Consider the following 27,570-nt stretch of genomic DNA (forward strand, 5'->3'; position numbering starts at 1 on the left):
TACCATTAAATTAGATTTAAGGTTGAATTATATGTCAAACCAAATTAAGATTACTAATTAAGATGAATTAAATGATAATTTGTTTGAAACTAATTTAATAATGATGTAAGTGTATGCGGGAGGTGTGGGGGAGTCCCATGTAACAATTGAGAGATGTTAAATGGACAATGATAAGTGCTTATCTAATATATGCTCTATTTGAAAACTTTAATAAATATATTATAAAAAAAAAAATGAATAATAATAATAATAATAATAATAATAATACTTTATTTATACCCTGCCCATCTGGCTGCGTTTCCCCAGCCACTCTGGGCAGCTTCCAAGCGAATATTAAAAATAATACATCATCAGACATTAAAAACTTCCCTAAACAGTTGTTAAATAGTTGTTTATTGCCTTGACATCTGCTGGGAGAGCATTCCACAGGGCAGGCGCCACTACCGAGAAGGCCCTCTGCCTGATTCCCTGTAACTTTGCTTCTCACAGTGAGGGAACTGCCAGAAGGCCCTCGGCGCTGGATCTCAGTGTCCGGGCTGGATGATGGGGGTGGACACGCTCCTTCAGGTATACAGGACCGAGGCTGTTTACGTCTTTAAAGGTCAGCGCCATCGTAGGAAGGGCAGTTCCACAGATTTACAGATAAATCAGCCGTGGCAACGGAAAGAAACCTTCACATTAAAAGGCATACTCATGAATAGCCGATGGGCAGGAAAAATAATGGGGAGGCTATCACTTTCCAGTGCTGTTTGTGAGCTCCCAGAATTACCACTACCGATGAAGTAGATAGGCTGGATCCAGCTAAGGCATTATCCCCTAGAATACAAAGGGAACAGGGCACCAGGAGACAGAGTCTTTTTTTTACATATGAAAGTCCCTGGTATGGTTAGTAACACTTAACAGTTGTTTAAAAAATGGGTTTTAAAACAGCCTACCCCCTCCCTCTCGGATTTATAATCTTCATGAGGGCATATCTTTCAATACACACTTTTTTAGACCCAGGTTTTCCTTCTTTGCTGCCGCACTGATGCTGGGAGCACTGGTGCCTTTTAAGTTTTTCAGGTTTTCCTGGTCGGTATAAAAGGTAAATACAGAGCCGTGGGACATAAGCAGGTAGTCTTCTCCTCTGCCTCGTGAAAAGAGTCCTCTTTCCAGTGACCTCGAATCAACCCTGCACCACGTGGTGTTTTTGGAAAAAAGGAAAGCAGAAACATTTCAGAAATAACAAGCATATACCTCCCAGGGCCTTTGCAAGGGGGAAATGTCAGCCTGGGCTCAGTATTTGGGATTGGTGTCTGTATGGACTAGCAATAAATACATAAAAAGAGGAGTTCTGGAGGGAAACTTCACCTTGAAGTTACTTAAAAATTAAAAAAAGAAATCCTGGTCAGGATTGCAGAGATCACCTCATGCTGAGAGTTTCAGCAGCGCTTGCAGCCTGCAACGGGAAACGGAAAATTATCTCCTTCCCCAGCTCCTGTAACTGTTCAGTTACAGACTGTGTTATCAGAAATTAGTCTCTCCTAGATTTTCCAGTGTGGCTGTGATATGGCTTGACTTCTGTTCTGTTAGAGGTACCAGTAGCATTATTTATATGGGTTGGGGATCTATGGCCCTCCAGATGTTGTTGGACTCCAACTCCCATCAGCCCCAGCCAGCATGGCCAATGGTCAGGGATGATGCGTGTGTTGTCTCAAGCAACATCTGGTGAGACTGGTGATAATATGAAAGGAAGATTTTTATTCTTTCTCCTTAGGCTTTTCTTAGGACTAAAATGTCAAGATGTGCTGATGTTTTGCTTTGTTTTTTAATTTACAAATTTAAAAAGTGCGTATTAAAAGAGCGCGTATTTGGACTGTATTAATGCATAGCTAATCTGTGCTAAGTGATCCTGAGTATGCACTTTATTTGCTTTGCTGGATCAGATCAAGGCCAATCTAGGTCAGCAACCAGCCAGCACTAAGCAATTCACCAGGAATTTGGCCAGTGAGCCATGAACTATCTTGGCAGCGACAGAATTGCTGCTAGTAGAATAAGGGTTATTGGCAGGCTATAAAGTGAATAAGGAAGCAACATATATATATATATATATATATATATATATATATATATATATATATAGGCATTAGTGTAACAACAAATTAAAGTAAGACAAAGTTGATTTCCTGCTATAATTGGAAATCATGGCCAATACGATATTTTGAAATTAAAATATCAAATAAAATGGACAGTCTATATGCAAATGACTATGAATCGCTTTATATGGAATTTGGTACTCTGATTAAACAGTGGAGAAAATTGACTCTTCTTTTCAAGAAGAAACTCTATGGATAAAATGGTTTTGTTATCAAAATTAAATTTACTGCTTCACAGCCGAGGTGTGTGGCGAAGTCTAAGGGAATTGTCACTTAACAAGGGCTCCCTTGGAAGTTCATATGCTACACCAATGCTCATTTTTTTTGGGGGGGGGGGTATCTTGGAATTGCTTCTGTCACATGGAAAGCCCTTGATGCACCTTCTGGTGAGTGAAGAACGGAAGCAATAAGGCAACTTTTACTCATTACCTTAAGATTAGTACGGGCTAGAAATCAAAATGAATATTAACTGGGATGTTATGAATCCAGCGCCAAGGATTCAACCTCATGTGTAGCCTCCATCCCAAAATTTATAGATTGCTGCTCTTGGCTACATCCAGTAGTCCATTTTTAGGCCACAGCTGTGATGACAGTATTCCAAGGTCAGGGAATTTTTAAATTCCACATCATATATGTAATAGACAAGATTGGTCTCCCAGTGAATCCGCAATTGTTCTAGTAGAGGGGGACTTGTATGTAGGGCTGCTCTAAATATTCTCTTGTTGTCATTTTCAGTCCAAAAATACTGCTTCTGGGTGGCAGTGTGTGCAGAAATATTTCCCAGGGAAAACAAATTTTTGCATTAGAGAATATTCACCTTTTATTCTCATCCCGTTCACTGATGCTTTAGCATTTTCTCTCTCTCTAGATACTGATTCTTTCTCCTTCTGAGTTTAACACAGAAGAGACCATGTCACGATGGAGTGACATGTGAGGGCATCACAGACCTGTTACTGCTCAGTTGGAGTTGGCTGTGATGATATCACTGAAGTAAAGCCAGTTGAGGAAGAAAAGATAGTGTAAATCAGTGGTGGGAAACCTTTTACTTTCAGAGGGCCAGACTGCTTTCTGAGTAACCTTCTGGGGGCCAGATGCAAGTGGTGGAAACTGCCAGAGGCAAAAGGGGGCAAAAGGAATGAATGTAAAATTTAGGTTTATACAGAAGGGTAGTTTCTACACACGTCCTTCATCCCGACAATCTGGAAGCAGGATTCAAAGATAACATTCCAGCCAGACAACATCACTCAAGGAGGATGCAAAGCAGGGCCAGGAGGGGGTGTGGCTGGGGAGAAGGGGGCGTGGCTTGTGGAGTGTCCCAAGGGCCAGGTGGAGAGGCTTGGGGGGCGCATTTGGCCCCTGCATCGGAAGTTCAACTTCCCCGATGTAAATGAACCAGGTGAACCTTTTTTACAACCGTTGCTGGGAAATAGTTGAGAGCCGTGTGCTTTTTGGAGGAAAAGGTTTCTGAAATGCTCTCGGTTCACCCCTGCTTTGGATGTTTCTGTAAGCATTTTAAGCCTCTGTTCGATACTTAACATGACAAGAAGCGATGTGGTCCTTTGAGACTTAATGTGGTTTATTATGTACAAATGTGGAAATGTTTAACATCTGCCCAGTACTAAATCAGGGGAGGCGTTGCTCCAATCAGGCTGCTTTGGGTTGTCTTTGCACTCTTCAACTGCTGCTGTTTTCACCCCAAGGATCAAGCAAAGCTACTCTGGGGCCTGGAATGTGTGGGGTTGTTGTGTGTTTTTTTTAGCACAGCAGTGGTTTTTCTTTTCTGTACTAAATGGTTTCCAGGTGACAGGGGAGAATGCCGTGCCCCTGGCTCTCTCCTAAAACACTGGTGGATTTTAAAGGTCTCCCCACACCCCACCCCACTTTGTTTTTAACGCAAGTTCAGGTGCCTTTTAAAACCACGTGCCAAAATTCCAAAACAGCAGCCTTTGAGCCTTGCCACGGTATTGGCACAAAGCTCCCTTTCTCCAGCCCAGTGAGGTCAGCAAAAGGTCAGCAGGGAAATGGGCCTTGGGCTGCTAACTTGCTTTCAAATATTCATCCAAAGCAGTAATAGGTGGGCGCAGTTGTTATCTCTGCCATTCTCTTGCTAAAACCGGCTCTTGCTCAAAGGTTCAGTCTCCATCAAGGTCCTCCCAGCTTTCTTCGTGACTTGTACCAGCGACCTGATCACAGCCAGATGTGGCCCCTTCAACCATGCCTACCACATTAGAAACAATTACGCTTTACCCCTCCTCTTTTCTTTTCTTTTTTTTAAAATGATATTTATTAGAATTTCAGAAATAGTTACAAAAGTAAAAAAGAAATAGAAAAAAGAAACAGAAAATACAAAATACAGAAAAAATAGAAACAATTAAAAATAAATCCATCTTTCCATGTCTTGCCTTTCATTTACTTATTTCCCTGACCTCCTCACACCTCCCTTTTTTGTATTCCAGTTCAAATGGTTAATTCAGCAAATCCTTTCCCTCTTTGTTTTTATCTTAATTCTTTATCTTAATATATTATAGCTTTACACTTTCACCTATTAACAATCCATTTTTACATACTCCTTTATAACATTGCTGCTAAAACCACTTAATTTCATTCCAACATCATTTTAACATTCATTAATTTTACAATGTTTCTGTAAATAGTCTTTAAATTTCTTCCAATCTTCTTCCACCGACTCTTCTCCCTGGTCTCGGATTCTGCCAGTCAATTCCGCCAATTCCATATAGTCTATCACCTTCATCTGCCATTCTTCCAGGGTGGGTAGATCTTGTGTCTTCCAATACTTTGCAATGAGTATTCTTGCTGCCGTTGTAGCATACATAAAGAAAGTTCTATCCTTCTTTAACACCAATCCAAAATGTCTGTGTTCTCAAGAAGCAGCCATTCTTTCAGCCAGCAAAATGTAGCTGATTCATAATAAAGTTTAAGGTCCGGCAGGGCAAATCCACCTCTTTCCTTTGCATCGGTTAATATTTTAAATTTTATTCTGGGCTTCTTGCCCTGCCAGACAAATCTAGAAATATCTCTCTTCCACTTCTTGAAGCAGTCCATTTTGTCCACAATTTGCAATGATTGAAACAAAAACAACATTCTTGGCAATACATTCATCTTTATAGCAGCAATACGGCCTAGCAAGGAAAGCTTCAAATTTGACCATATTTCTAGATCCTTTTTCACTTCTGACCAACATTTTTCATAATTATCTTTAAATAAATTTAAGTTCTTAGCGGTCATATTAACCCCCAGGTATTTTACTTTCTTAACCAATGTTAAGCCTGTCTCCTTCTGAAACCTCTATTTCTCAATCGGTGTTAGATTTTTCTCGAGAACCTTAGTTTTTAACTTGTTCAACTTAAATGCTGCCACTTGACCAAATTCTTGAATCAGTTCCAATACTCTTTTAGTACTAGATTCTGGCTCCTGTAATGTCAATACTAAATCATCTGCAAAAGCTTTCAATTTGTACTGTTTGGCTCCGACCTGTATACCTTTAACCAGTTGGTCCCTTCTGATCATATTTAGCAAAACCTCCAGGACCGAAATAAAAAGCAATGGGGAAATTGGGCAGCCTTGTCGTGTCCCTTTCTCTATCTTAAATTCCTCTGTCACCACGTTGTTAACAATTAGTTTAGCCTTTTGTTCTGAATAGATTGCACCTATACCATTTTCAAAACCTTGACCAACCCCCATCCCCTGAAGATTTTTCTTCATAAAACTCCAAGAAATATTGTCAAAACCTCATGGTTCACATGCCACGATGCCTAAACGGCGGTTGGGTGACTTTTTGCAGGCATTGCCCACGCCATCAAAACTTGCAAAGGGAGGGAGAGAAATAAATTGTTGCATATGGCGTTCATCTATGTGAACGTTGGATTTTTATTGCGGAACAAGCCTTCCAAAAAGCTGCTAGGAAGGAAACTTTGCAATAAAATGCAGGCTACTTCTTTCACCCATATTAGGTTCATATTGCCTGCTTTTGTGTGGCAAGAGCAATATTTGCCACACAGAGTTGCAAGAGGTGTTTGGTTAGGCACTAGGTGTGTCTTTGGCAGGAGAACAGCTTGCTGTTGAATAGGCTCCTCCTCAGATGAGCACGATTTCCAGGTTGCGTGTGAATTTGGATTAGCTTACTTCATCTTGTCCGGATTGTTTTTGTTGTTGCCAGGGTAATGGAACTGCTGTCTTTTTGTCCAGCAGCTTTACTCCAATCCCTAGCATTTGAATGAAGGCATTAAAAGGTACCCCACGCAGGTGGGTTACGACATGTTCTTCCCTGCAGATCCTAAATGGCACATCTTACCTGCCAGTGCTGTACCCTGCAGGCTTTCCGGAAATAGCTTGAAGTCTTAACTTTCTGCACAGGCTTTTTCTTGAAGGAGAGGGCTGAGTTGGTGGGTTTGTTTCCTACTGTTGTGCTAGAGGCTAAATCTCAGTAATCTTGTGTCAACTGCTTCTTTTGTTTTTATATATTACTGTTAACAAGTTTGCTCATTTTTTTCTTTGTTATTGTTCACCACGTTGTGAGCAGTTTCCTCGAGGTTTACTGGTAGTGCCTATGCATGTTTTAAAACCCAGGGGACTCAATGGGAAGAAGAAGAAGAGGAGTTTGGATTTGATATCACGCTTTATCACTACCCGAAGGAGTCTCAAAGTGGCTAACAATCACCTTTCCCTTCCTCCCCCACAACAAACACTCTGTGAGGTGAGTGAGGCTGAGAGACTTCCGAGAAGTGTGATTGGCCCAAGGTCACCCAGCAGCTGCATGTGGAGGAGCAGGGAAGCGAACCCAGTTCACCAGATTACGAGTCCACCGCTCTTATCCACTACACCACACTGGCTCCAGTGGGGGTATTGGAGGGGGAAAAGTGTGTCATATGTGTTTCTAAAAGAAACATATTAAATAGATTTCTTCCTTTCTTTAATCCCACTGTCCCAGCAAGAAAATGTTGTAATAGTATTGGAATACTCAGATACGGTAGGTGAAGCGAAGAAACTCAACTTAAGGACAAGTTTACACAGAGTCTACAAATGAGCATTCAAGTCTCTTGTAAGCCACGTAGCTCTGTGCAGATGGCTGATGTTTTCTCAGTGACCCATCTGTCACTTCAATTTCTGAGTTAACACCTGGTGGCTTCTTTGACTTGGATCAGCAGAGGAGAATAAGGATGTTGCAGCTATTGTCTTCTTTGCGATCCAAGAAGAAGCTGGAGGGAGGCTGAGCAACCATTGGCACTGGCAAAGAGTTGGCTGGGGGCATTGTCAACTGACTGTGGCAGCTGTCATATTTGGTAGCTATTGCAGCCACCTGGAGGCTTCTCAATGCGCATGGGCTCATTCATGGATTCCTCTGTGAACCGGGCAACGGATTTTAGCAGTTGTATTTATTCCGAGCACTATGCAGGGAAACTGGGCTGTCACAGAGCTTATAATGTGTAGCTGGATAATAACTTAAGTGGTAGATTTAGACAGAGAAGTGGATTTGTGGTGGCTTCTAGGATATTTTTTTAGGATGTGGGTTTCTTCGGGTTTTTTAAAGTAGTGTCCTAAAAATAAAGCTCTAACGGCTTTCTGCATCTTCTGTTCAGTTACACAGGACAGAGCTGAATAACTGGTGTCTGTGGCAGTGGTCTGCAACACAATCCTGATCTCAAATTGCTATTGATGGCAAACCTCCTGCCGGGTTTGATTGAGCAATTGATCAGCATCATATTTTGAATGCCTCCTATTGTGCATGCCTGTAGATTAGGTTGCAATGTCATTTTTTCGGTGCCCCCCCTTTAATCCCTGCTGAGTTGGACTTCCACATCAGGCAAGTTTCCTAAGTTCTAACTAGGAGGGATTCATCCACCCCCCCCCAAAAAAAACCCTTCTGCCACACAGGATAGACAGGCATAATTAAATGAGAGTTTCTCATTGACATCTGTGTATAACTCTCTGGGAGGATGAAACTGAAACGTAATTTGTACATTAATGTCATCTGCTTCCTTTCAGCTTGGATCTCAATTTATATGTAGTCCTCTGACTTTTCCGTTCAAGAAAATGACAAATTGGACATGAGCTCTTTGAATACAGGATACGCTTTATTTATGTAACTTCTTTAAAATTCGCCCACATTTTATAAAATGGGGAACTGATGTAAGTGAGAAGTACATATAAACCCCATGTGGCTTTTATTTAATTTGGTTCCATTTTGATGCAAGAAAGGTTGGGTTAACGTAACCACCCATATTTCAGTCAAGCCACAGGCGAAATCTGGGCTGTGGAGGGGGCCCATACCCTCCTCACCTAGGAATTGTCTACACGGGGAGCTGCCTTATCCTTTCGAGAATCTCTGCTTTGGAATTGTAAAGCTCAAAAGAGAACTGGCAGGCTAGCTGGTGAAACCTTGTGCTTTTGATAGGCTTAAACTAGTTTAATGGTGAGATGAAGACAGGTCAGGAAGTACTGGTAGATTTATAGTTAATCTGCAAGAGTTTCTGATTCTCAACAAATGAACAGTCTTCCTTCTGCCCTGCAAATTAAGTTGTAGACTCCCTGATGTAGCTTAAGATGCTGATTTCTACATGTTTATTTGCAGCTCCTCTCATCTCATGGCATGGTGGGTTTTGGCTGCACCCCTTACCACTTGGCTCTGGTTAATAGACCTTAGGGTTTTTGTAGTAAGCGTAAAGTAGATCGTGCAGACCTAAAGTCTCCCCACACTTGTGTTGGTCTTAAGTTATCCCCAGCTGCTGTTCAGATCCAGAAAGCTTGGTGGTGCCCTTGTTTCTTCCCCTTGCAAGCAACTCTTTCTCAGCTGTGTCCATCCGATCTCCATAATAAATATGTTTGCTGAGCCTTTTAGACCATATTCTTAGACCACAGTAGCCACAGCATGTGCCTGTGACTCCTTGGCCCTGTCCATACAGGTCAGCCATACAAAGATACATAGTCAAACAGACCAGTGGCACATTAATGTTGTTCCAGATTCCAGCATAGCTTCACCACTCCAGGCACCCCAACATTTCTAACCTGACCTGTAAAGAGCCAGTGTGGCGTAGTAGTTAGAGGGTTGGACTAAGACCTGGGAGACCAGGGTTCAAATCCTCCCACCAGCAGTGAAGCTCACTTCGGCTGGTCATTCACTCTCAGCCTAACCTCCCTCAAAGGGTTGTTGTGAGGGTAAAGAGGGGGATGAGGAGAACTATGTATGCCACCTTGGAGGTGAGGGATATAAATTAAATTAGAGAGAGAGAGAGAGTACTTCCAGATGAGACATGAGGCACTGTGTGGGCAACAGACCGACTGTGCCCTTGCTCGGGTGGCACAGTAGTATTGCTCCTGCCTGCCTGCTGCTTTCCTGGTCTGCCAGCATCAGGGCAATTCCTTGTGCTGTTTCCTAGGTACCTGGAGTCATGTTCCAGCCCCACTCTTGCGATCTATATGTACCAGGTACCCATGAGAACAAGGCAGACTTACTGGTTGCAGCACCACGGATAGCTCCAAACGAGCAACTTGCCCTGGTGAAGGCTAGAAGCGAATGGAGGCTTTGTTAAGTCACTTCCTCCAGCCCCCATTTCCTGAGGTCCAGCCCCTGAACCTAAAGAGATGGTGGCTGTTAAAGAGCCCAACCTTCATACAAGCACCTTCTGTGGCCTCCCTTCTGGCATGCTCCCTGCAACTTTCATCAGGTGCGGTTACATTGGAAGCGCTTGATTCTTCCGATAAGTCAAGATCACGGAACAGCATCTGTGCTGGCTCAGGCTCTGCGGGCTCCAGACCACCAGTCTGCGGTTCTGTGAGCACCAACCTTTGGCTCTGAAACGCCAGCATCAGGAACGTGGTCCAAGTCCACCCAGACATGGCTGTTTCCTTCTCCTCTGAGGCCAAGGCCACGACAGATTCTTGACTTGGAGCCTAGCCTGCAGCTGACTTAACTATGAATCTACGGTATCCCAACAATGTGGCCATCTCTAGTTCTAATCCTGCCAGGATTCGCACTTCAGCTCCCTATCTACAACCCACCAATGAGAGGTGACTCCCACCTCCAGGTGCCTCATAATGGTTGTGTGAAACCTGGCACAGTTTGGCATCTAGCGTGGTGCTGTGGACACCCGCCAGGCCCACTTTTGCTGTGGCATCCTCCTTCCCCACTTGCAAATCTGAGCCAAATTCTGTGCATGCTGTCTGCTTCCATACAACTTTACTGTGCGGCACCTGCAGCTGGAAATGGCCATACCCCCAATGCCTGCAGGACTTTGAGACTAGGTCATCGAAAACACAGTCCCCTCATACAGCTGTAGGCACATCTTTTTGCTTTGTTTTCACTTTAAGGCGCTTATCGGGGGACTGTTTTACCAATACCAATTTTAATCCCCAAATGTAAACTCTGTATTGGCCTTCTGCCAGGCAAGGAACCCCCACCCGTTGCAATCAGTGCTGAAAATGCACTGGCTAAAAGCATAGCAGATGGTGGCTGTGTGCCATTTCTCTTTGGGGTTGCTTCCTATCTGATGGCTACAGGCAAGCCAAACTTGCAAAAGTGATGGAAACCCCCTGCTTGGATATGAAGATAGGTTACCTGAAGGAAGCTCATGGGAGTCAATTTTCCTGTCCTGACCTTCCCTCTGTGTTTATCAGTGCCCCCCCCAAAAAAGCCTCCCAATTGTGGGTGGGGCTGCGGTCTTGACCAGTGTAGGGATGAGGCAAGGTGGTTGCTGGGAGAGGAAGAAATAGCAGAGAATCAAGTTAGAACCCCAGCCAATCCAAACTTCATCCGAAGATGGAGCAGCCCCCAGCCCAGCTGTCGACGGATTAAACTCTTTGAGTTTTATAAATTCTTTGGTGCTATAGGGATACATCAAAATGAATGTAGCACACCAAAAACAAACACCTGCATAGCAAACCAAGTTACATTGCAGATATCACCCGTTGGATGAAGAGAGCCATTGAGAAGCTTCCACAAATCAGAGGTCTTGGAACTTCTTGGCACATCCCAACAACTCAGGGCTTTTATTCATCATCGACACGCTGCAAGTTTCTGAGAATGCCCATCTAAGATGAGAGGACAGTAAGCATTTTGGGGAGTGACACAGTGCAAGACAGATGGTGCCAGTTGTTTAGATGACTTCATTGGCCCTAGGTACCATGGAGGATGCAAACCTTGGTGTCCAGCTTAGGTGGCATACAGAATAGAATTGTAGAGTTGGAAGGGACCCTAAGGATCATTCGATGCAACCCCCTGCAATGCAGGGATATGCAGATGTCCTATACGGGAATCAAACCTGCAACCTTGGTGTTATCAGTACCATACTCTTACCAACAGAGCTATCCAGGCTGGCAGTATGAAGGTGGCCGTTGTCTCTTTAGGGGTCTGCTGCCTGCTAACTCCACACTGATTTCTTTGGCTACGAGTGACCACTTCTGGCCCTGCAGAGGGAAGAGAATAAGCCCTGTTATGTAAAGCTAAGCATTCCTATTTGAAGAGTGGAGAATTTTGTGCAAAATCAACACGCCAGAGCTAATCCAGCTACAGACACCACATTGCCCTGCAGAAACACTGCTGGTGAAACCTATTGCCTCGATTACACTGAAACCCAAATAGAACTTGGGTATTAATCTTCAACCAGCATCTGGAGCCTGTCTAGCTGCATCTGAGCTACTGGCACATACCGCAGCTTGGCTGAGATCATCACATTTTCTTCTTTTGTTCTCTCCTCCCCTCCCCTAATATTTCTGGGCCGGGGAGAGCGCTTTTTGAGAAAACAGGCCGAAGTATTGAATAAGCTCTAACTCAAGTAGGAGCTTTCAGCAGCATCAAGTGTGAAGCTTACATGGAAAATATACTGTTCCCTGGAGAAGTTTTTGCCAAGCATCTTTATCTTGCTAGTGGATAAGGCATAAAAAGCTACACTTTCCCTAAAGTACTTTTAGAGTGATAGATTGGAGGGCCTCATTGGTAGGGGGAGAAGTAAGGCCCTTACTAGACTGTAATGGCTTCCAGCCCTTTTGAGTAGAGAGAGGGAGATATATAACTTTAGTGTGTAGCAGACAGATTGTCTGCTAAGAGAAACAAATGGCTTTAGCAGACAGAAATAATAGTAAGACACTAAGTACAGGCCCTAAATTTTCTCTGCCTGACTCCCCGCCCCCCTTTTTGATTCTTTAAATAAATCCTCTAACTTTTCTATTTATAATTAAGTTGTAAGAATCTTCTTTGGGTACATCTTTTTCCTTGGGCAAGAAAAACCAGCTAAGCACAGAAAATCAACACCAAACTGAACTTCTGTTTACTTTGATCCAAGTTCTATTAACATGTTTTACGCTCAAATGCCGTAGTTTTATGACTGTGGATCAAGATTGGTTTTAACTATGCAGCTACACACACTCACAGTTCCCTGTTTATTATTTATGGTGAAGATTACTTCAATGTAGGATTTCGCTTCCCCGCCCTTCTGTTCTCATTGTTTGTTGTTTTCGTTTGTTGCTTTTATGGTGCAAATTGTCTCTCAGGTTTTTACACCTGCCACTTAGGGCCAGGTTGGTTGAAGAGAAGGAAAGTAATAGTATACACATAAGTAAATCCCCCATTGTAGATTGGAATTGTGTCCCCCAAGTTAATTTCATTTCACACTGTTTAAATGCGGCTGGCTATTTAAATGAATATTGGTTAATTTCGGAAGGGGGAACCTTTGGGTTTGGGTGGGATATGGACTCTCAAGTTCAAATCTTCTTAACAGTGAAGCATACTGAGTGTCCTTGTAAGTTCCTTCCTTCTATCCTGAACAAACCCACAAACAAACTTAAGAACAATGGTTTCCTCAACCATTCCCTCTTTTTGAACTATCCCTTCATTATTATTATTTTTAAAAATGATGTTACAAATGGAAGGAAAATTTAATACTTGCATCTGTATCCCTAAAGTTTGATGCTTTGCATGTCAGAACTGTGCTTTTGCTTAGCACAGAAACCAATTTTTTTTCAATGGACTTCCTTCTTGGCATTTTTGCGTGTGCGTAATCGAACCTTTATCACTAGACCCTTTTGAAGCAATAGTGTGTGTTTAATCATGCAGATCCCCAAAGGGCATGGGAAAATACATAGGTGATAGGATATATGGGTCAGGAAGTGGGTTTTTGGGGGCAGGGAGACACATCTAAGAGCATACTACCATAGAGACATAAGGAGTAGTAAGCATTGATTGGAAGGAAGCAAAGCATTTCTTTGTGTCCATGGAAATACTTTAAAGCTTTATGCATACTGTTCTGTTCTTTTAAGGGCTGAGAAGCAGCTAATGTTAAAGGTTTATGATGAAGTTTAATAAAAAAAGAGAACTTGAGGCTGCACATTTTCAACTTTTTTTTTTTTTGCTTGGATATAGCCAAAGAAGAATGTCCCAGTCATAAGCAGGATGCAATCAAAATCAAATGAGTTAATTGTGACATGTTCTAGGCTGTATAACACTGTGATTAGCAGCTCACAAATGCTGAATGGACTGTGCACACATTCCTTGTATTTTTGATGAGAACTTTTTGGATTTCTTTTTGGACCCCAGTTGATAAGCTTTTCTCTTTGCTGAGAATGAGTAACATTAAATGAAGTAAGTGTGACTTCTGAAGGGAAATGGGAATATTTTTATGTGCTGGTTATTTTGGGAAGAAGGGACTTGCAGCAATAGTGAGAAACCATATTCCAAATGCCAACCCATCACATGCCAGAAACCATCAGCCTTTTAAGACCACCAACCTGACTGGGATGTTCTCTAGAGATACCTCTTTGGCAGATCGCATTTCTGAGGTCTCGCCACGTGTAATTAGAGCAGCTTTGGAATGCTGTGAACTGTCATATAAATTGCCTTCCAGAGTCCCTTAACTCTGCCTTAAAATTGATCTAATGGTTTTCTCCTTTTGGGTACTGGCACATTTTATCTCAAGACAATACAGAGTTTAGTATCACTCTACTTAATCATTTAGTTTTGTCTCGTGGATTGTTTAGATCATTTAGTTTATCAGAAAAGCTGTGTATTTTACACAGTCACTGTAAGGAACAGGGCAGAAGAAGAGCAAGCAGATCTTCACTTTGATGTTTAGCGAAGCCAAATCAGAATTCTAAATTGGCAGTTAATAATAATAATAATAATAATAATAATAATAATAATAATAATAATTTTATTATTTATACCCCACACATCTGGCTGGGTTTCCTCAGCCACTCTGGGCGGCTTACAGCATATATGAAACATAATAAAACATCATATATAAAAAAACTTCCCAATACAGGGCTGCCTTCAGATGTCTTCTAAAAGTTGTGTAGTTCTTTATCTCCTTGACATTTGAAGGGAGAGTATCCCACAGGGAGGGCACTACTACTGAAAAAGGCCTTCTGCCAGTGCCATCCCATGTGCCTTTGGGTGACCCAGGTGGTTTACCTGGGATCACTTTATGCCTCAACTCTAGACTCAATATGCACATGCAGATGACCCTCACAGATTTTGCAATGGCCACCACTGATTTTTGTACTCAAAGCGTATGTTTTTCCCAATGGCATTCACACATGATTGGCTGCTGGTAATCAGCTGCAGATGATTCAAGGGATGTAAGTCCAAGAATGAACCACTTCAGAAGCTCACCAGTTTTCACCAGAACCTACTTCACACTCAATATGTGTAGGAAGCTCTGGCACGAACCATCTTTCTGCAGTTTATTTGAAATTCCGCAATGGAATGGCATTGGAATGGTTGCATACCTCCTGCATTTTTTCCATTGGGCGGCTTCTGCTTGTGAGGTTAAAAGCACTGGGGGGGTAGAGAACCATGTACCCCACCTTCAGCTCTGCGGAGAAAAGCCAGGATATATATATATTGCGAGGATATACATCTATATATGTGTGTGTAATAAATAAATGAATTTACCAAAAAAGGAAATTGGCAATAGAAGTGGAAAATGAAGAATAGCAGCCAGTGAATAATGTTGTGGTGGAGATAGATGAAACACAAGGAATTAGCCCAAATAGATGAAAAGTACCAGCCCACCGAAAAAAATAAATAAATAAAATAATTACCAGCTCCGCTTTTCTCACACAAAGGTTAATCAATTTGTGGTCAGGAAGAATGAAAAAGAACTATTTTATAAAAATGTTCTACTTGGTTGCCTGAAAACAATTCTTACTCACCACAAACGAGTGGCTGTTTACAAGATTGCTGAAATATAATGATTTAAAAGCCAGGCAGAACTCGGGTCAGATAGACACTGTAGTGGAAGGAAGGACCTGGCAGCCGTTTGAAACGGGGAAAGTCACAGTAAGATCAGGTTGCTACTAATAATGAGCTTCATGTCCTCTTCCTCCGATTCTTTATGATAATATTCTGGCAGCTATCCCGTGGGTCCATTAATTTTTCAAGACAAGAGATCACAGACGAACAGTTCTGTTTTGGATTCTTAAAAGTTGCTGCATTGCAGTGCTGCAGTTGGATTCTCTCTCTCTCTCTATATGTATGTATATATGTTGCACGTGTGTTTAATTAGAACGAAATGTCTCTTGAGCGCCTGGGTTGTTGCCAGTTTGGGTAGCTGTCAGTGGAGCCTGCTTTCCAGCTGTGCTGAGTCTGAGTCCAAAATTTGGTCAGTTTGTTAGCATTTGGAATACTGCACCTTCCATCGGCTGCGTTCCCGCCCGCTCGCCTCTCCAATTAATATTTGCAATCTAAACAAAGCGATGTTTAAAACTGAAAATAGTGGCGTGTTGTGAAATTCTGCCAAATCAAAACAAGGAAATAACGGCAGCGTTAGCCGCTGTTTGCTGTCATTTATTTACTGGGATGCTTTGGATACAGTTAAAAGCAAGTTGCGTCTAAACCCTGAATGAGCGAAGTGTTAAAAGAGGAGTAGCTGACTTTTCTAAATGGTTGTAGCTGACAGTCCTATGCACATCTACACAGAAGGATTCCCCAATGAGCCCAGTGGGGACTTAATCCTTAGATGTGTAGGATTGCAGCTATAGGGTGTTAGTTAATGGCCCTGTTTTCTCAAGCCCTCAGCTGCTTCCTTTCCAGTTTTGTGGTGTTTCTATTCTATGAAGCTTTAATTGGTGTTTTCTACTTATAGCAAAGTAGCTGCTTAAGAGGTCGTTTTGAACTGGAAGATGGCTGGTCTCCGTGTTTGGCCAGAAACTATGAATAAAACCCCAAACACACCTCAGGCTTCTACCTCGGTCAGCCTGCTGTTGTGTGGTCATGACTCAGTTGAGGTCAAGGCAGGGACAGACGATAGGAGGGGACTAATTCTTGGTCATCACAGCCTTTCAGGAATAGAAGCACTATATAAAATAATGGCGCCGTTTATAGCTTGGTGTGTGTGTGATTTTTTTATTTTTAATGCACATGTGTACGTGAAAGTAGATGCATACAATACTGCTTTAAAAAAACACCACACTTATTTCGGAGGGGTCTTTGTGTTTAAAAGAGGAAAGCGTTTGCCTTAATGAGAGCCTGGGCTGCCAAGTTTAAATGCCACCCTGTTTTAGCCACCTTCCAAACACTGCCGGATCTCCTGGCATGAGAAGCCGGTTCATTCTAAGTTGACCGCAGCCAGAGTCTTCAAGGGAAGTTTCCCACAATACAGTCCCCCTCCCCCCCATGGTTGCAGAAATTGCCGTGTGTGCATGTTGGGTATGTGTATGCATCGATTTGTAACGTTTGCAAGTCTCTTCCCACACCAGCCCCATTGTCCCTTTAGTAGCCTTTGGATAATGTGCAGCCCTGGCCCGGAGGTTCTCCAGAACATCAGTCCGCTTCTGGCAAGGTTGTTTTCCATGCTTGGCACACCGCTATATGAAGCAGTTTGTGAGCTGCTTCCATAGAGGGACTCCTGTGACTGAAGCATCCCACTGTGATCTTAAGTGTCAAAGAGGAACTAGGGTTGAAAACAACTACATAGCGGCAGGCCCAGCCTTTCATTGAAATGCCACAAAGTACCCCGCTTTGGGTGGCAGGTCCTAGGGTGGGTGAGTCTTAATCTCCTTCCATTTGTGGTCTTCAAAAGCATAGTCCACCCCCACCCCCCAAAGAAAACCAAAGCTCCCCAGTCTATGGTGTTGAAGTTGGGCTTCAGGTGCAAAAGTATTTTAAGGCCCCAGGGTCTTTCCCAGCCCTACCCTGGGACTCAGTCTACGACCTCCTGAATGCAAAGCATGAGCTCCACCAAAGAGCTTTGGCCCTTCGCAACCTTTCTACTGTACTCCTCCCATCCGACGGGCAGCTTCAGAGCTCAACCTCCTAGCACAGGAAGGAGGAGCCATGCCGCTGCAACTCTCATTCCACCATGGTCATGTCAGAAGCAGTCCTGAGCTGTTGCACCTGCGGCATTTCCTTTGATAAAATGCAAGGTGGCCTGCCCTAGTTTTGGGACTTGCAGGGCAGTTCTGCTGTCTAGTGTTGGCCCTTAAGCAATTGTATTATTATTATTATTATTATTATTATTATTATTATTATTATTATTATTATTATAAAATATTATAAAATATTATTTTATTTTATTTTAAAAAATATTTTTATTGATTTTTACAAATAATTTCCAAAAATCATATAACATACTTAGTTGACTTATACAATGTTTTGGACTCCCATCAACTGCATCTGATGATTTTTCAGTCTTTATCACTTAATCTGCATTTCATTATTTTCAGTATTACATTTAATACTCCTTCACTAATAATTCTTATCATAGTTTTCTCTGCAATATTTCACATAATCCTCCTTACAAAACTTCTTGCAATCCTACTAGCATAATCTGTTGATTACAATTGCTTTTCAAATAATTCATATATTTACTCCAGTCCTCTGAGAATCTCTGATCCCACAGGTTTCGAATCCTTCCTGTCATATTATCCAATTCTGCATAGTCCATTTAATTTTGTTTGCCATTCTTCTTTCGTCGGTAGTTCTTCTTGTTTCCGTTTCTGTGCCAACAATGCTCTTGCTGCCGTTGTTGCATATAAAAACAGTTTATTGTCCTGTCTATTAATGTCCTCACTTACAATGCCAAGTAAAAATGCTTCTGGTTTTTTTTATAAATGTATATTTCAACATCTTTTTCATCTCATTATATATCATTTCCCAGAAGCTTTTCACTTTCTTACATTCCCATATTATTATTATTTTCAGGGGAAAACAGCTAAGGAGGAGAAGGAGATGCGGACATTGCAGCTGAGGAGCCTCCAGTACTTGGAACGCTATATCTATCTCATCTTGTTCAATGCATACCTGCATTTGGGGAAAAAGGACTCCTGGCAGAGGCCTTTCAGTGTTTGGATGCGTGAGGTAAGCGCTTTTCCAACACTATTCACTTCTGGCTGTGCCAAACAATGCCCTGAAGAAGCCCAGATATTAACACGCCAACATGTATGCTTTTGTCTGGTAAGCAGCTCGCCATTCAAACAATTGCAAAGTCATTGTTGTCATTATACTGCCGTTTGCCTGCGATGTGACATTGGTCATCTATACTGTTATAGACAAACCACTGAGTTGCTAACTCCAAATGCTAAGCACTAACACTGGCCATTTAACAGATGTTGAGATTTGTAAAGGTCGCTGATTTGTTTTATTACGTTTTGAACTTGCTGGGTGTTTTCCCAGCCCCTGCTGCTTAATTGTCATCCTTATAAAAAAAATTGCAGCCATGCTTTTCAGTATGTAAAAAAAATGACCGCCGGAAAGAGCTAGATTCTAACAAAATCATAAGCTACATGAAAGTGCTGTGGAAGCTTAGGTATTGTTTCTGTTGCATATCCCACGCATTGTTGTTTAAGTCCAAAGTGTAATATCTTCGCTCGGCTGGATTGACTGCAGGCATCTCGACTGCTGTGGGACCGGGATGATAAGATGGTTATTAGGCTGTCGGGAGACCCATTACCTTAAATGTCTACATTGTATGTCTGTTCAGTAATGGTGCAGTGGATGGTGACCTATATGGGAACAGCATTTTAGGGTCTTTGGGTTTTGTTTCCCAAGCCCACATTTCTGCCCTCTCAGTTTCACCAGTTGCTCATAGCTGCTGCTGGCAGTTCACCCAGCTGTCGCAGAGAGCTTTCTCAGCCTTCCACCCCACCCATCATCACACCATGCCCTGGAAAAAAATAAAAGCACAGCAAACACAGCCTGCTGCCGTTGCATTCCTTCTGGATTGATTCCCATGGAAAACAGCTGTTTTTGTATTTTATTATTATTTTTGGTTCATTGTCCTCGGAGTATCTTTTTATTTAGTAAGCATATTTGGCAGAGAGCAAGTCTCATCTGAGCGGCTTCAGTTGATCAGGAGCCGTCGAAATGCTCTGGCGGCAGGCTCACAGCTTCAGCAGGACCTAGCTCTTGGTCGGCCAGTAGCTCTGTGAGAGCACCACTTTGAGGGGAGAGTTGCTGAAGGAACCTACAGCCCCATCTTCCTCTCCCTGGAGTCCACATGCTTTGGGCCCCTCTTGGGAGCAGCCACAGTTCTGCTCTTGGCAGCTCCAGCTAAAAGGATAGAGGCAAGCTATTCATGGATGCATAAACAGGGTTCTTGACTTCAGTAGGTAGGGATGCACACCTGGCTCCTGTTTCCATAGATCAGGGTGTGTGCTATCCAGACCTATTCCAACAGAAACCAAGAGGCAACTTCATCCATTACTTAGGTTATTATTTACATGCCATTAGTTACCTAGGACGCGGGTGGCGCTGTGGGTTAAACCACAGAGCCTAGGACTTGCCGATCAGAAGGTCGGCGGTTCGAATCCCCGTGATGGGGTGAGCTCCCATTGCTCGGTCCCTGCTTCTGCCAACCTAGCAGTTTGAAAGCACGTCAAAGTGCAAGTAGATAAATAGGTACCGCTCCAGCGGAAAGGTAAACAGCGTTTCCGTGCGCTGCTCTGGTCCGCCAGAAGCGGCTTAGTCATGCTGGCCACATGACCCGGAAGCTGTACGCCGGCTCCCTCTGCCAATAAGGCGAGATGAGCGCCGCAACCCCAGAGTCATCCGCGACTGGACCTAATGGTCCCTTTACCTTTACCTTTAGTTACCTGCTAACTTAGTCTTCGAGTCTTCAAGACCAGTGTTCTTCAACCTCAAAAGTTGTTGTCCTGCAGCTCCCATCTTCCCTGACCATTGACTAAGCTGGGTAGAGATGATGGGAGTTGTGGTCAGACAACATCACAACACAAATTTTAAAAATGTGTTAAGAATCAGATCAAAAAACTTCACCATAAAAAATATACCATACTTTTCTGTGTATAAGACGCCCCCTATTTTGGGGGACTCAAATTTAAGAAAATGGGGGGGATGGCACAGAGTTGTTGAAGAAAATGGGGGGGATGGCACAGAGTTGTTGAAGTTGTTTAAGAAAATGGGGGGGTTGCGAAAAATTGCTCACCCGCATGTGTCGCAAAATCTGCCTCCCGTCTGCCGTCTGTACCATCACCGGCAGAAGCTGCCAATCTCCTGCCCAACTGCCGCAGCGCCAGACAATCAACACCTGCCATTGATGCAGCAACCAATAACACGCACAATAGCTGCTGACAGCTGTGGCAGCAGCCAATCAAACGTCCACCCTATGCACTATCCATGTATAAGATGCCCCCACTTTTTAGCATGATTTTTGAAGGAGAAAAAAAAACATAGTCTTATATACTGAAAAGTATGGTAATACATGAAAAAGGGATACTGCAATCCTATAGTGGTGTGGCGGGGAATGCTAAAGTGTTGTAATGCCAGGAAAGGAAGGTGCAGAAAGCAGGGGAAGATAGGTTAATCAGCGGATCAAACAGTTTAGCTTCACCAAGCACTGCATGGAAAATAGAAGCCAAATATATTGCCCCACATGATGACAGGTATGCCTTTCTGTCCCCAGTGTGTCATTTTGGAATGCTGTCAGTGCAGAGGAGTAAGTGGAAGGGAGGCGTTTTAAAAGCAGCTATATGTCCTGGTCAATATGGATGTTTCAATCAGTGTACTGACACGGAACGCACCCAGTTTTTAAATCACCCGTGGAAATGCTTCATCTGAGCTTTCCCCGACCCTCCAGATATTTAGATGCTGTGCCTCTGCCATGTGTGACCCAAATGAAATAAAATAGCTAAGGGCCAGTTCACATACTAAGCCGCCTCATCTAAATTCCCCACTGTATCCAGCGAACTTTGCATGGCATGCAGTGGAGGAGCAGGGGGAGGACATTCCTTTTTCTCCAGTTCGACCAATTCCACCGGTAAATACAAATGAGCAGGTATTAACAAACAGCTTAGTGAGGACTGCATGCAACCGCTTGTCTGTATCATCCTGCCGAGTGGTGAGGAGAACATTATCACATGCTCATACCTCATTAGAATCTGGGAAGCAGTAAAATTTTGGGTTTCCCCACTGATACTTAAGTGTTCACTGGAAAGGGGAACTGGTAGCCTCATGCTTTGGTGGGGGGCAGCTTTCCAAAACAAAGCGGACTGGGGATTTTCTAGGGAGGACAGAGTACAGAATAGTAGCCTAGTATTTGAGTGCTGGACGGAGGCAGGATTAGATCAGATAGTCCTGTGACTATCAGGACAGCTGGCAACCCAGAAGAATTTCCTCTCTGCAGGTTGAAGAATGCATTAAATATTTGAGGAGCTGAACAAAAAGGAGATCTGAATATCAGACACCATCCAGAATAGCTGTGAGATGGTTGCTCTTAAGTTGCATTGCGGCAGAGGGTGGAATTCTGCATTGCTGCTTGCCAAGTGGAATGATTGCCCTTCTTTCCCTCCTTTTGCTGTTCTGGGCTCCTCCTGACCCCACAGGGTCAATGGTGGGGGCACACAAGGGAGGGGAGGGAAGCCCCAGTGCACAGGTGGAAGTCCTTGCACAGGATGAGGCATGTTAGGAGAAACCTTCCCAGAATCTCCATAGCGCTGCTGCCTTAGAGTGAGTCATTCAGACAGGAGACTGAGGGGCCTCATTGACCTTTTTGTTATGTTTAAAGCCACCCATTTTGTGCTTAAATAGAAAAATTTGGGGTTGAAAGAAGCCACGCAAATACATCTAGGCATTTTGCCCTCTCTGTCTCATGCTGCTACCCTGTCATGTTCTCCCCTCCAAATATTGGTCTTGTTTAGTGCTTCCTCCTTGACTGCACTCCCAGTTCCGTTCTCTGTTGCTCTGTGTGTGTGTGTGTGTGTGTGTGTGTGTGTGTGTGTGTTGTGTGTTTGTGCCTCCCACATGGTTGTCCTTTCCTGGTTTATCCAGAACTCCCACAAATACTATTATGTTTTTTCTCCTGCCAGTCTTTGAGAAGGCACCTCAGTTTCACACATCCAAGATCTAATTTTGTCCTGGAGAGAAAGAATTGTGGTTTGTCCGTAGATGAACTCCCTTCTATTTCTCTGTTTTGCTCTCCCACTCTTTCACGCAAGCAGCTTAGAGAAGATGGAATATCGTTGTGTTAACCTGTCAGGGCTAACCTGCTACACTTAGCAGCTAAAGAAGATAGGTGTGTTTTGAGTGATTCTTGTTCGTCTCTGTCTCTCTCTGCTCCTCCAGACTGCTGGTTTTCTTGCAAGTGTATTCTGCAACATCTCATTGATGAAATTAGAGTGTATTAGTGGTGGATTTATACTGGACCGTCCACACCTCATTCCGCTTTCTTAGTTGTTCTGCGTTGCTTCCTTGGTCTTACTGGAGGGGCAGTCTTGTGCTATAGTGCAGCAAAGGTGGAACAAAAAATAAACCGAAGCGTTCATGGTGTTACAGTGTCAGGAAGTTATGAGGACATACACTGACTGGAAATGAAACGGTTTGTCCGCACCAAAACTTGCAGACACAGTGTAAAAAGTGGGATCACATATAACCTCTGCAGTATGCTCCTGAGCACAAATCATCATGAATGCATAATAAGAAGGATGTCTGGAAGGACTCCAAATCATAGGCATCTTCAGAAGTCCCTTTCTGAACATCAACAAGAGCAACAAAAGGCTCATAAAATACACTTCAGAAATTAGGATGGTTTAATTTCCTGGACATCAGTCTGTAGGATTGGACCCCTATTCCTGGCATGCAGCTATGATGCCCTCTAGAACAAACTTTCTCAACATTGGGTCCCCAGATGTTGTTGGACTACAGTTCCTATCATCCCTGACCGCTTGTCCTGCTAGCTAGGAATGATGGGAGTCGTAATCCAACAACATCTGGGGACCTGAGGTTGAGAAAGGCCGCTCTAGAAGCTTTTAATCCTTGCTTTAATTTGTGCTGCAAATGTGTCATGCTGTGAAAAAGCCTTGTCAGTTTCTCCTGCTTCGAATAGCAGAAGTGAAATTAATATTGTCCACTTGCAGCACAGGGGGGGGGGCAGGGATGGAAAGAATGGGGGAAGGGGAGTGAAATCTGCACTGCTTCTTTTCTAGCACAGAAGTGTGCATCTGCCTCTACACTTCTCCAAAATAATACAGCTTCATTGTCACTTGCTGAGAGACTCTCAAAAAGGGGGAAAATAGGCACATTTGACTTTTTGGCATTTGCCATTTCAGTTAAGAGCCTGCGTACCATATCCCAGGACTAGATCTCAGTCTGCTTTCCTTTCCCATATTTTCTCCTTCTTGCCCCCCTTTGAATCTTCCTACCTCTTCATCGTTCTACCTCTTCCTTGCCACTTCCTACCAAACTTTCAACCATGTCCTACTTTTTGTTTGTGGTGCATGGGAAGGGGGCGGGGCGGAAGACACAGAGGAAAAGGCAGTTCTGCCCTTGTTGTAAGAATGTATGTATGTATGTACCGGCATGTCATGGCTCCCTATTGTTTCCAGCTCTGCTCTTTCCACAAGTGAGGTTTCGTAGTGTCTGTGGCTTGGCGAATTAATCTCCATGCGGTTTGGTCAGATGGACATACACAGAAGGGAATGGAATTCATGTGCATTCTTCACAGATTACAGCTGATTCATCAGCTCTCACCACTTCGATGCGCTGTTTTGCTCTTCTCTCTTTGCTGAAGAGAGCTTAGTGACAGCAAGAGGGGAATGTTGTTGCTGGATAAACCTGGGGTGCTGGTGAGGGTTGCAAGAGGAGACGTTAAACTCTCTCCCAGACTCCCCTGCCTACAGTAGTGCCTGCACTTTTTTGGCAGCTCGTGCCGAGAGACCAAAGTGTGAACACATCTTTCAAGTTTTCCTAGGCTGCATCCCTGTACACAGGGGGACTGGCTTTTGAATTAATACGTACAAGATTGCACTGTGAAGAGTACTGTTTTCTTGACAGGTTTTGTAATCTATTTTACTTCTTTTTGCATGGGACAGTTGTGCACAACAGAGCGTTTCTCTGGTACAGTAATAGAGAACAAGAAATATCCATTAACACTCCCCAGATTCCACATGTATCTGAAAAACTCATGCATGTTTAAAGCATGGCATACAGACTTCCATCTCAAGAGGATGTAGTCTTGCCATTTGTCTTAGAAGTAGGTTTCCACCTAGGGGAATATTTCTCCTCCTTTGTGTCTGCCTTCTGCTTAGGTAATGGATCTTTGCAGGTACATCGTTCTACTTCAAACAAGCCACGCTGCTTCCTTACCCACAAAACAAGTCCATTACAAAGAAAGTTGACCCCCTTCTCATGCCCACTCTTCTCCAGAGACAGTGAATTATTTTGGTGTGAGGTGGCATGGTGGTTCTGTACATCTCCGAAGAAGCAGAATAGGAAGCCATGTCACTATATTCAAAGCTTGACTGAGTTGCTCTTCCCAGGGGATGAGGTCATGTTGAGGAAGTGAGGGAGATCAACTGCAATCCATTGCAGTGTTTGCCACCAAGGCACAGAGTCCCCCTGTTTTCATTCATAAGGTATCAAAGCTGTCCCTTGAAAAGCATCCTCCTTCGCCCTATTATTCCCAGGCACAAAAGGGTTTTCGAGGCCTTTCATTTCATTGGACCTTTGGCCTTCCCTCTCTCATTTTTTTATCAGCCCTCTGCCTGTGCTGTGGTTGCCCCAGCGCTGCAGCTTGAAAGGCTTTGTAGAGGCAGCCAGCAATGTTGATTGAGCCGGGGTGGTCCCCTCATCCATCTCTCGCCCTCTCTCCGTTTGGAAATGAGAGCTTTTTGTGTGCATGAGAATGGGAGAGGCCTGGAGAATTGTTGGCCGATAGAGCACCATCTCTGTCTTTTGCTCCAGTAGAAAGGAACCTTCCAAGGCACCCCTCTGCAACAAATTAACCCTCCAATTAGCCTCTTTGGTAAGAGACGCAAACGACAGCTCCATGTTTTACGTGACAGGGATGTTTATGCAGGTATGCTGATGCAGCACCAGTGTTTTCTGAAACCAGTATGGAGAATGTGGGTGACATCTCCCATGTTTGCAGATACCCATAAACATGCACCTGGAAACCATGATCAGGCAGCAGTTCTCAAACGTTTTCCCCTCCACCCCAGCCACTCTAAAATAGTTGGGGGTCTTGCCTTGTTTGCCTTCCGTGCCAGCATTGTGATCAAACCATCAGCATGTTATGAAAATCATGGGTGTCCTAAGCCAGGCCACTAAGAAGAGCCCTATATGAGGGGAGGGGTCTGTGGATCACAGCTGAGAACCTCCAAGTGATTTCAGAAGGTGTACATATGCTTGCCAGTTTAGGACTACACCTTGCATCAGATGAAGTGGTCTCTGCTCTACAAAGGCTTGTGCTGTAATCATTTGTTAAGCCTTTCAGGTGCCAGGAGGCTTGTTAAAAGAATAATTCTGGAACTCTAAATCTGTCTGTGTATGGAGAAAGATACAAATTTCTTATTGGAAAAGCCGGTGTGTGTCCTGTCTCTTCGACTGCATGTTTTAAAACTCAAGCGAGGCAAAGTCAAAATGAAAAAGAGGAATTTCAGTCACTGTTACCGAGTCTGCTGATCTTTGGATCAATGATTGGCAGCTCCTATGCCAAATCTGGCCTGTACGCCAGTTTCCAAGAAGTAAAAGAAGGGTGTGTGGAAGGAGCGGTGGTGGCTGCAGCCTTGTTAAAAAGAAACTAAGAAGCTGCTTTAGACTTTGCCAGATTATTAGTGCACCTAGTCCAATATTGTCTTCTCCTAATAGGTAGTGGGGTTTTCCCCATCGCCACCTGCCTGAGATCATTGTCACTGGAGATGCCAGGAATTGAACCAAATACATTTTGCATACAAAGCATGTACTCCCCCCCCAACTCCTTTTGGAGGAAGGGCAGGTGCAGAAGATGGAGTAGGAGGTCTGATTTTTTAAAAAAGTAGCTGCGGGTTGATTTGGTAAGCTGTGGTTGCAGAATGCTTCTGTGATTGTCAACTTCCATTGAATTTTGAATCTTGTATTTCTTGGGATATAGGCCACCCTCTGAAATGAGATCACAGCTTCTCTATCCTAGAAGAGTGTGCTTATAGGCCACACTCGGGTTCTTTTACAAGCCAGATTTTGGGGGGAGTCGGGGAGAGGAGCGTAGCCAGTGTTCAGACCAATATGTCATTCACTGAATAGTCCCAAAAGAGCCACCTCCTCCTTCAAAAGACAGGGTGTTTGCGCGTTTTGAAACACTCCTTAGCATGAACAACTGCACTGCAAATGTAGCTCCGGTGGTAAAAAATAAAATAGAGAAATGAGTGGAATTGCACAACAAAAGTGCCGCGATTCAAAATAACCGTGCGGTGACAGGAGAAGGTGAAAACTGTGCAGACATAGGAAAGCGGTGTGGGTGTCGGAACGGGCTCATTTTATCGGTGTCCTTGAGACGAGCCTCTCTCCCTCTCCTGTTTGTGTCAGCTCTAAGTGGGGAGTCGCTGACTACTGTGTGATGGGAAAGCCTCGGCTCCTCTCCGTCTCAATTAGCTTTGCTAATTCATATTGGCATGTTTGATCTCTTTGGTGAGAGATGAAAGGGGCATCTGCCAAATGCGGTTACAATCAGAGCCCCGGCCATTCTTGGTTGAAGGGACTTGCTGGAAAACGACATTCACCCCGCATGCATGTCTGGGGCGGGGGGCAGGGAGGAAGCGCTGGAGGGGAAATGAAAGGGGGGAACGTTGCTGGCGTCCCATCGATGTACAGCATGAAGCGGAGCAGGAGAGAAGGAAGGAATATTATCTGCACGAGCTGACTTCGTGCTTGGTTAGAAAGCAGAATGGAGCTGGAATGTGCTCTGTTGCTAAACTGAGTTAAGTCAAAGATGGTGGCCCTTGTTTATTTCATTCCCCTAGGGAAGAAGGCTCAGCTTCACTCTTTACTCCTGCCTTGAGCAAGTTTCCTTGAATCAGGAAGGCTCCATCGCTCCATCTTGTAGATCCCATACCATCCAAGGGAGTTTGTTGCACCAGGAAACTGATCGAATAATGTTTAGACTTCTAGGAATACTGAGAACAATGATAAGCACTGGGAGTTCTAAGCCCTGCTTGGCGCCTCCTGATCCATCAGTAACTCACCACATGGTCCACCTTGAAGCCTAGGAAAGGTGACTCTTTT

The 27,570-nt window shown here is 43.7% G+C and overlaps 1 protein-coding gene across 4 annotated transcripts in view; it reads left to right on the plus strand.

Annotated features, from left to right (window-relative positions):
• Positions 1–27,570, plus strand: part of PALD1 (phosphatase domain containing paladin 1) — a 113,714-nt gene that overhangs the window by 80,769 nt on the left and 5,375 nt on the right. For all 4 annotated transcript variants that reach the window (XM_083614079.1, XM_083614078.1, XM_083614077.1 and 1 more), the window contains exon 19: positions 18,286–18,441. In XM_083614079.1, the coding sequence (XP_083470205.1) occupies positions 18,286–18,441 (156 nt within the window). The remainder of the gene's footprint in view (positions 1–18,285; positions 18,442–27,570) is intronic.

Source organism: Podarcis filfolensis (assembly GCF_964270895.1).
Source record: "Podarcis filfolensis genome assembly, chromosome: 5".
Classification (NCBI taxonomy): domain Eukaryota; kingdom Metazoa; phylum Chordata; class Lepidosauria; order Squamata; family Lacertidae; genus Podarcis; species Podarcis filfolensis.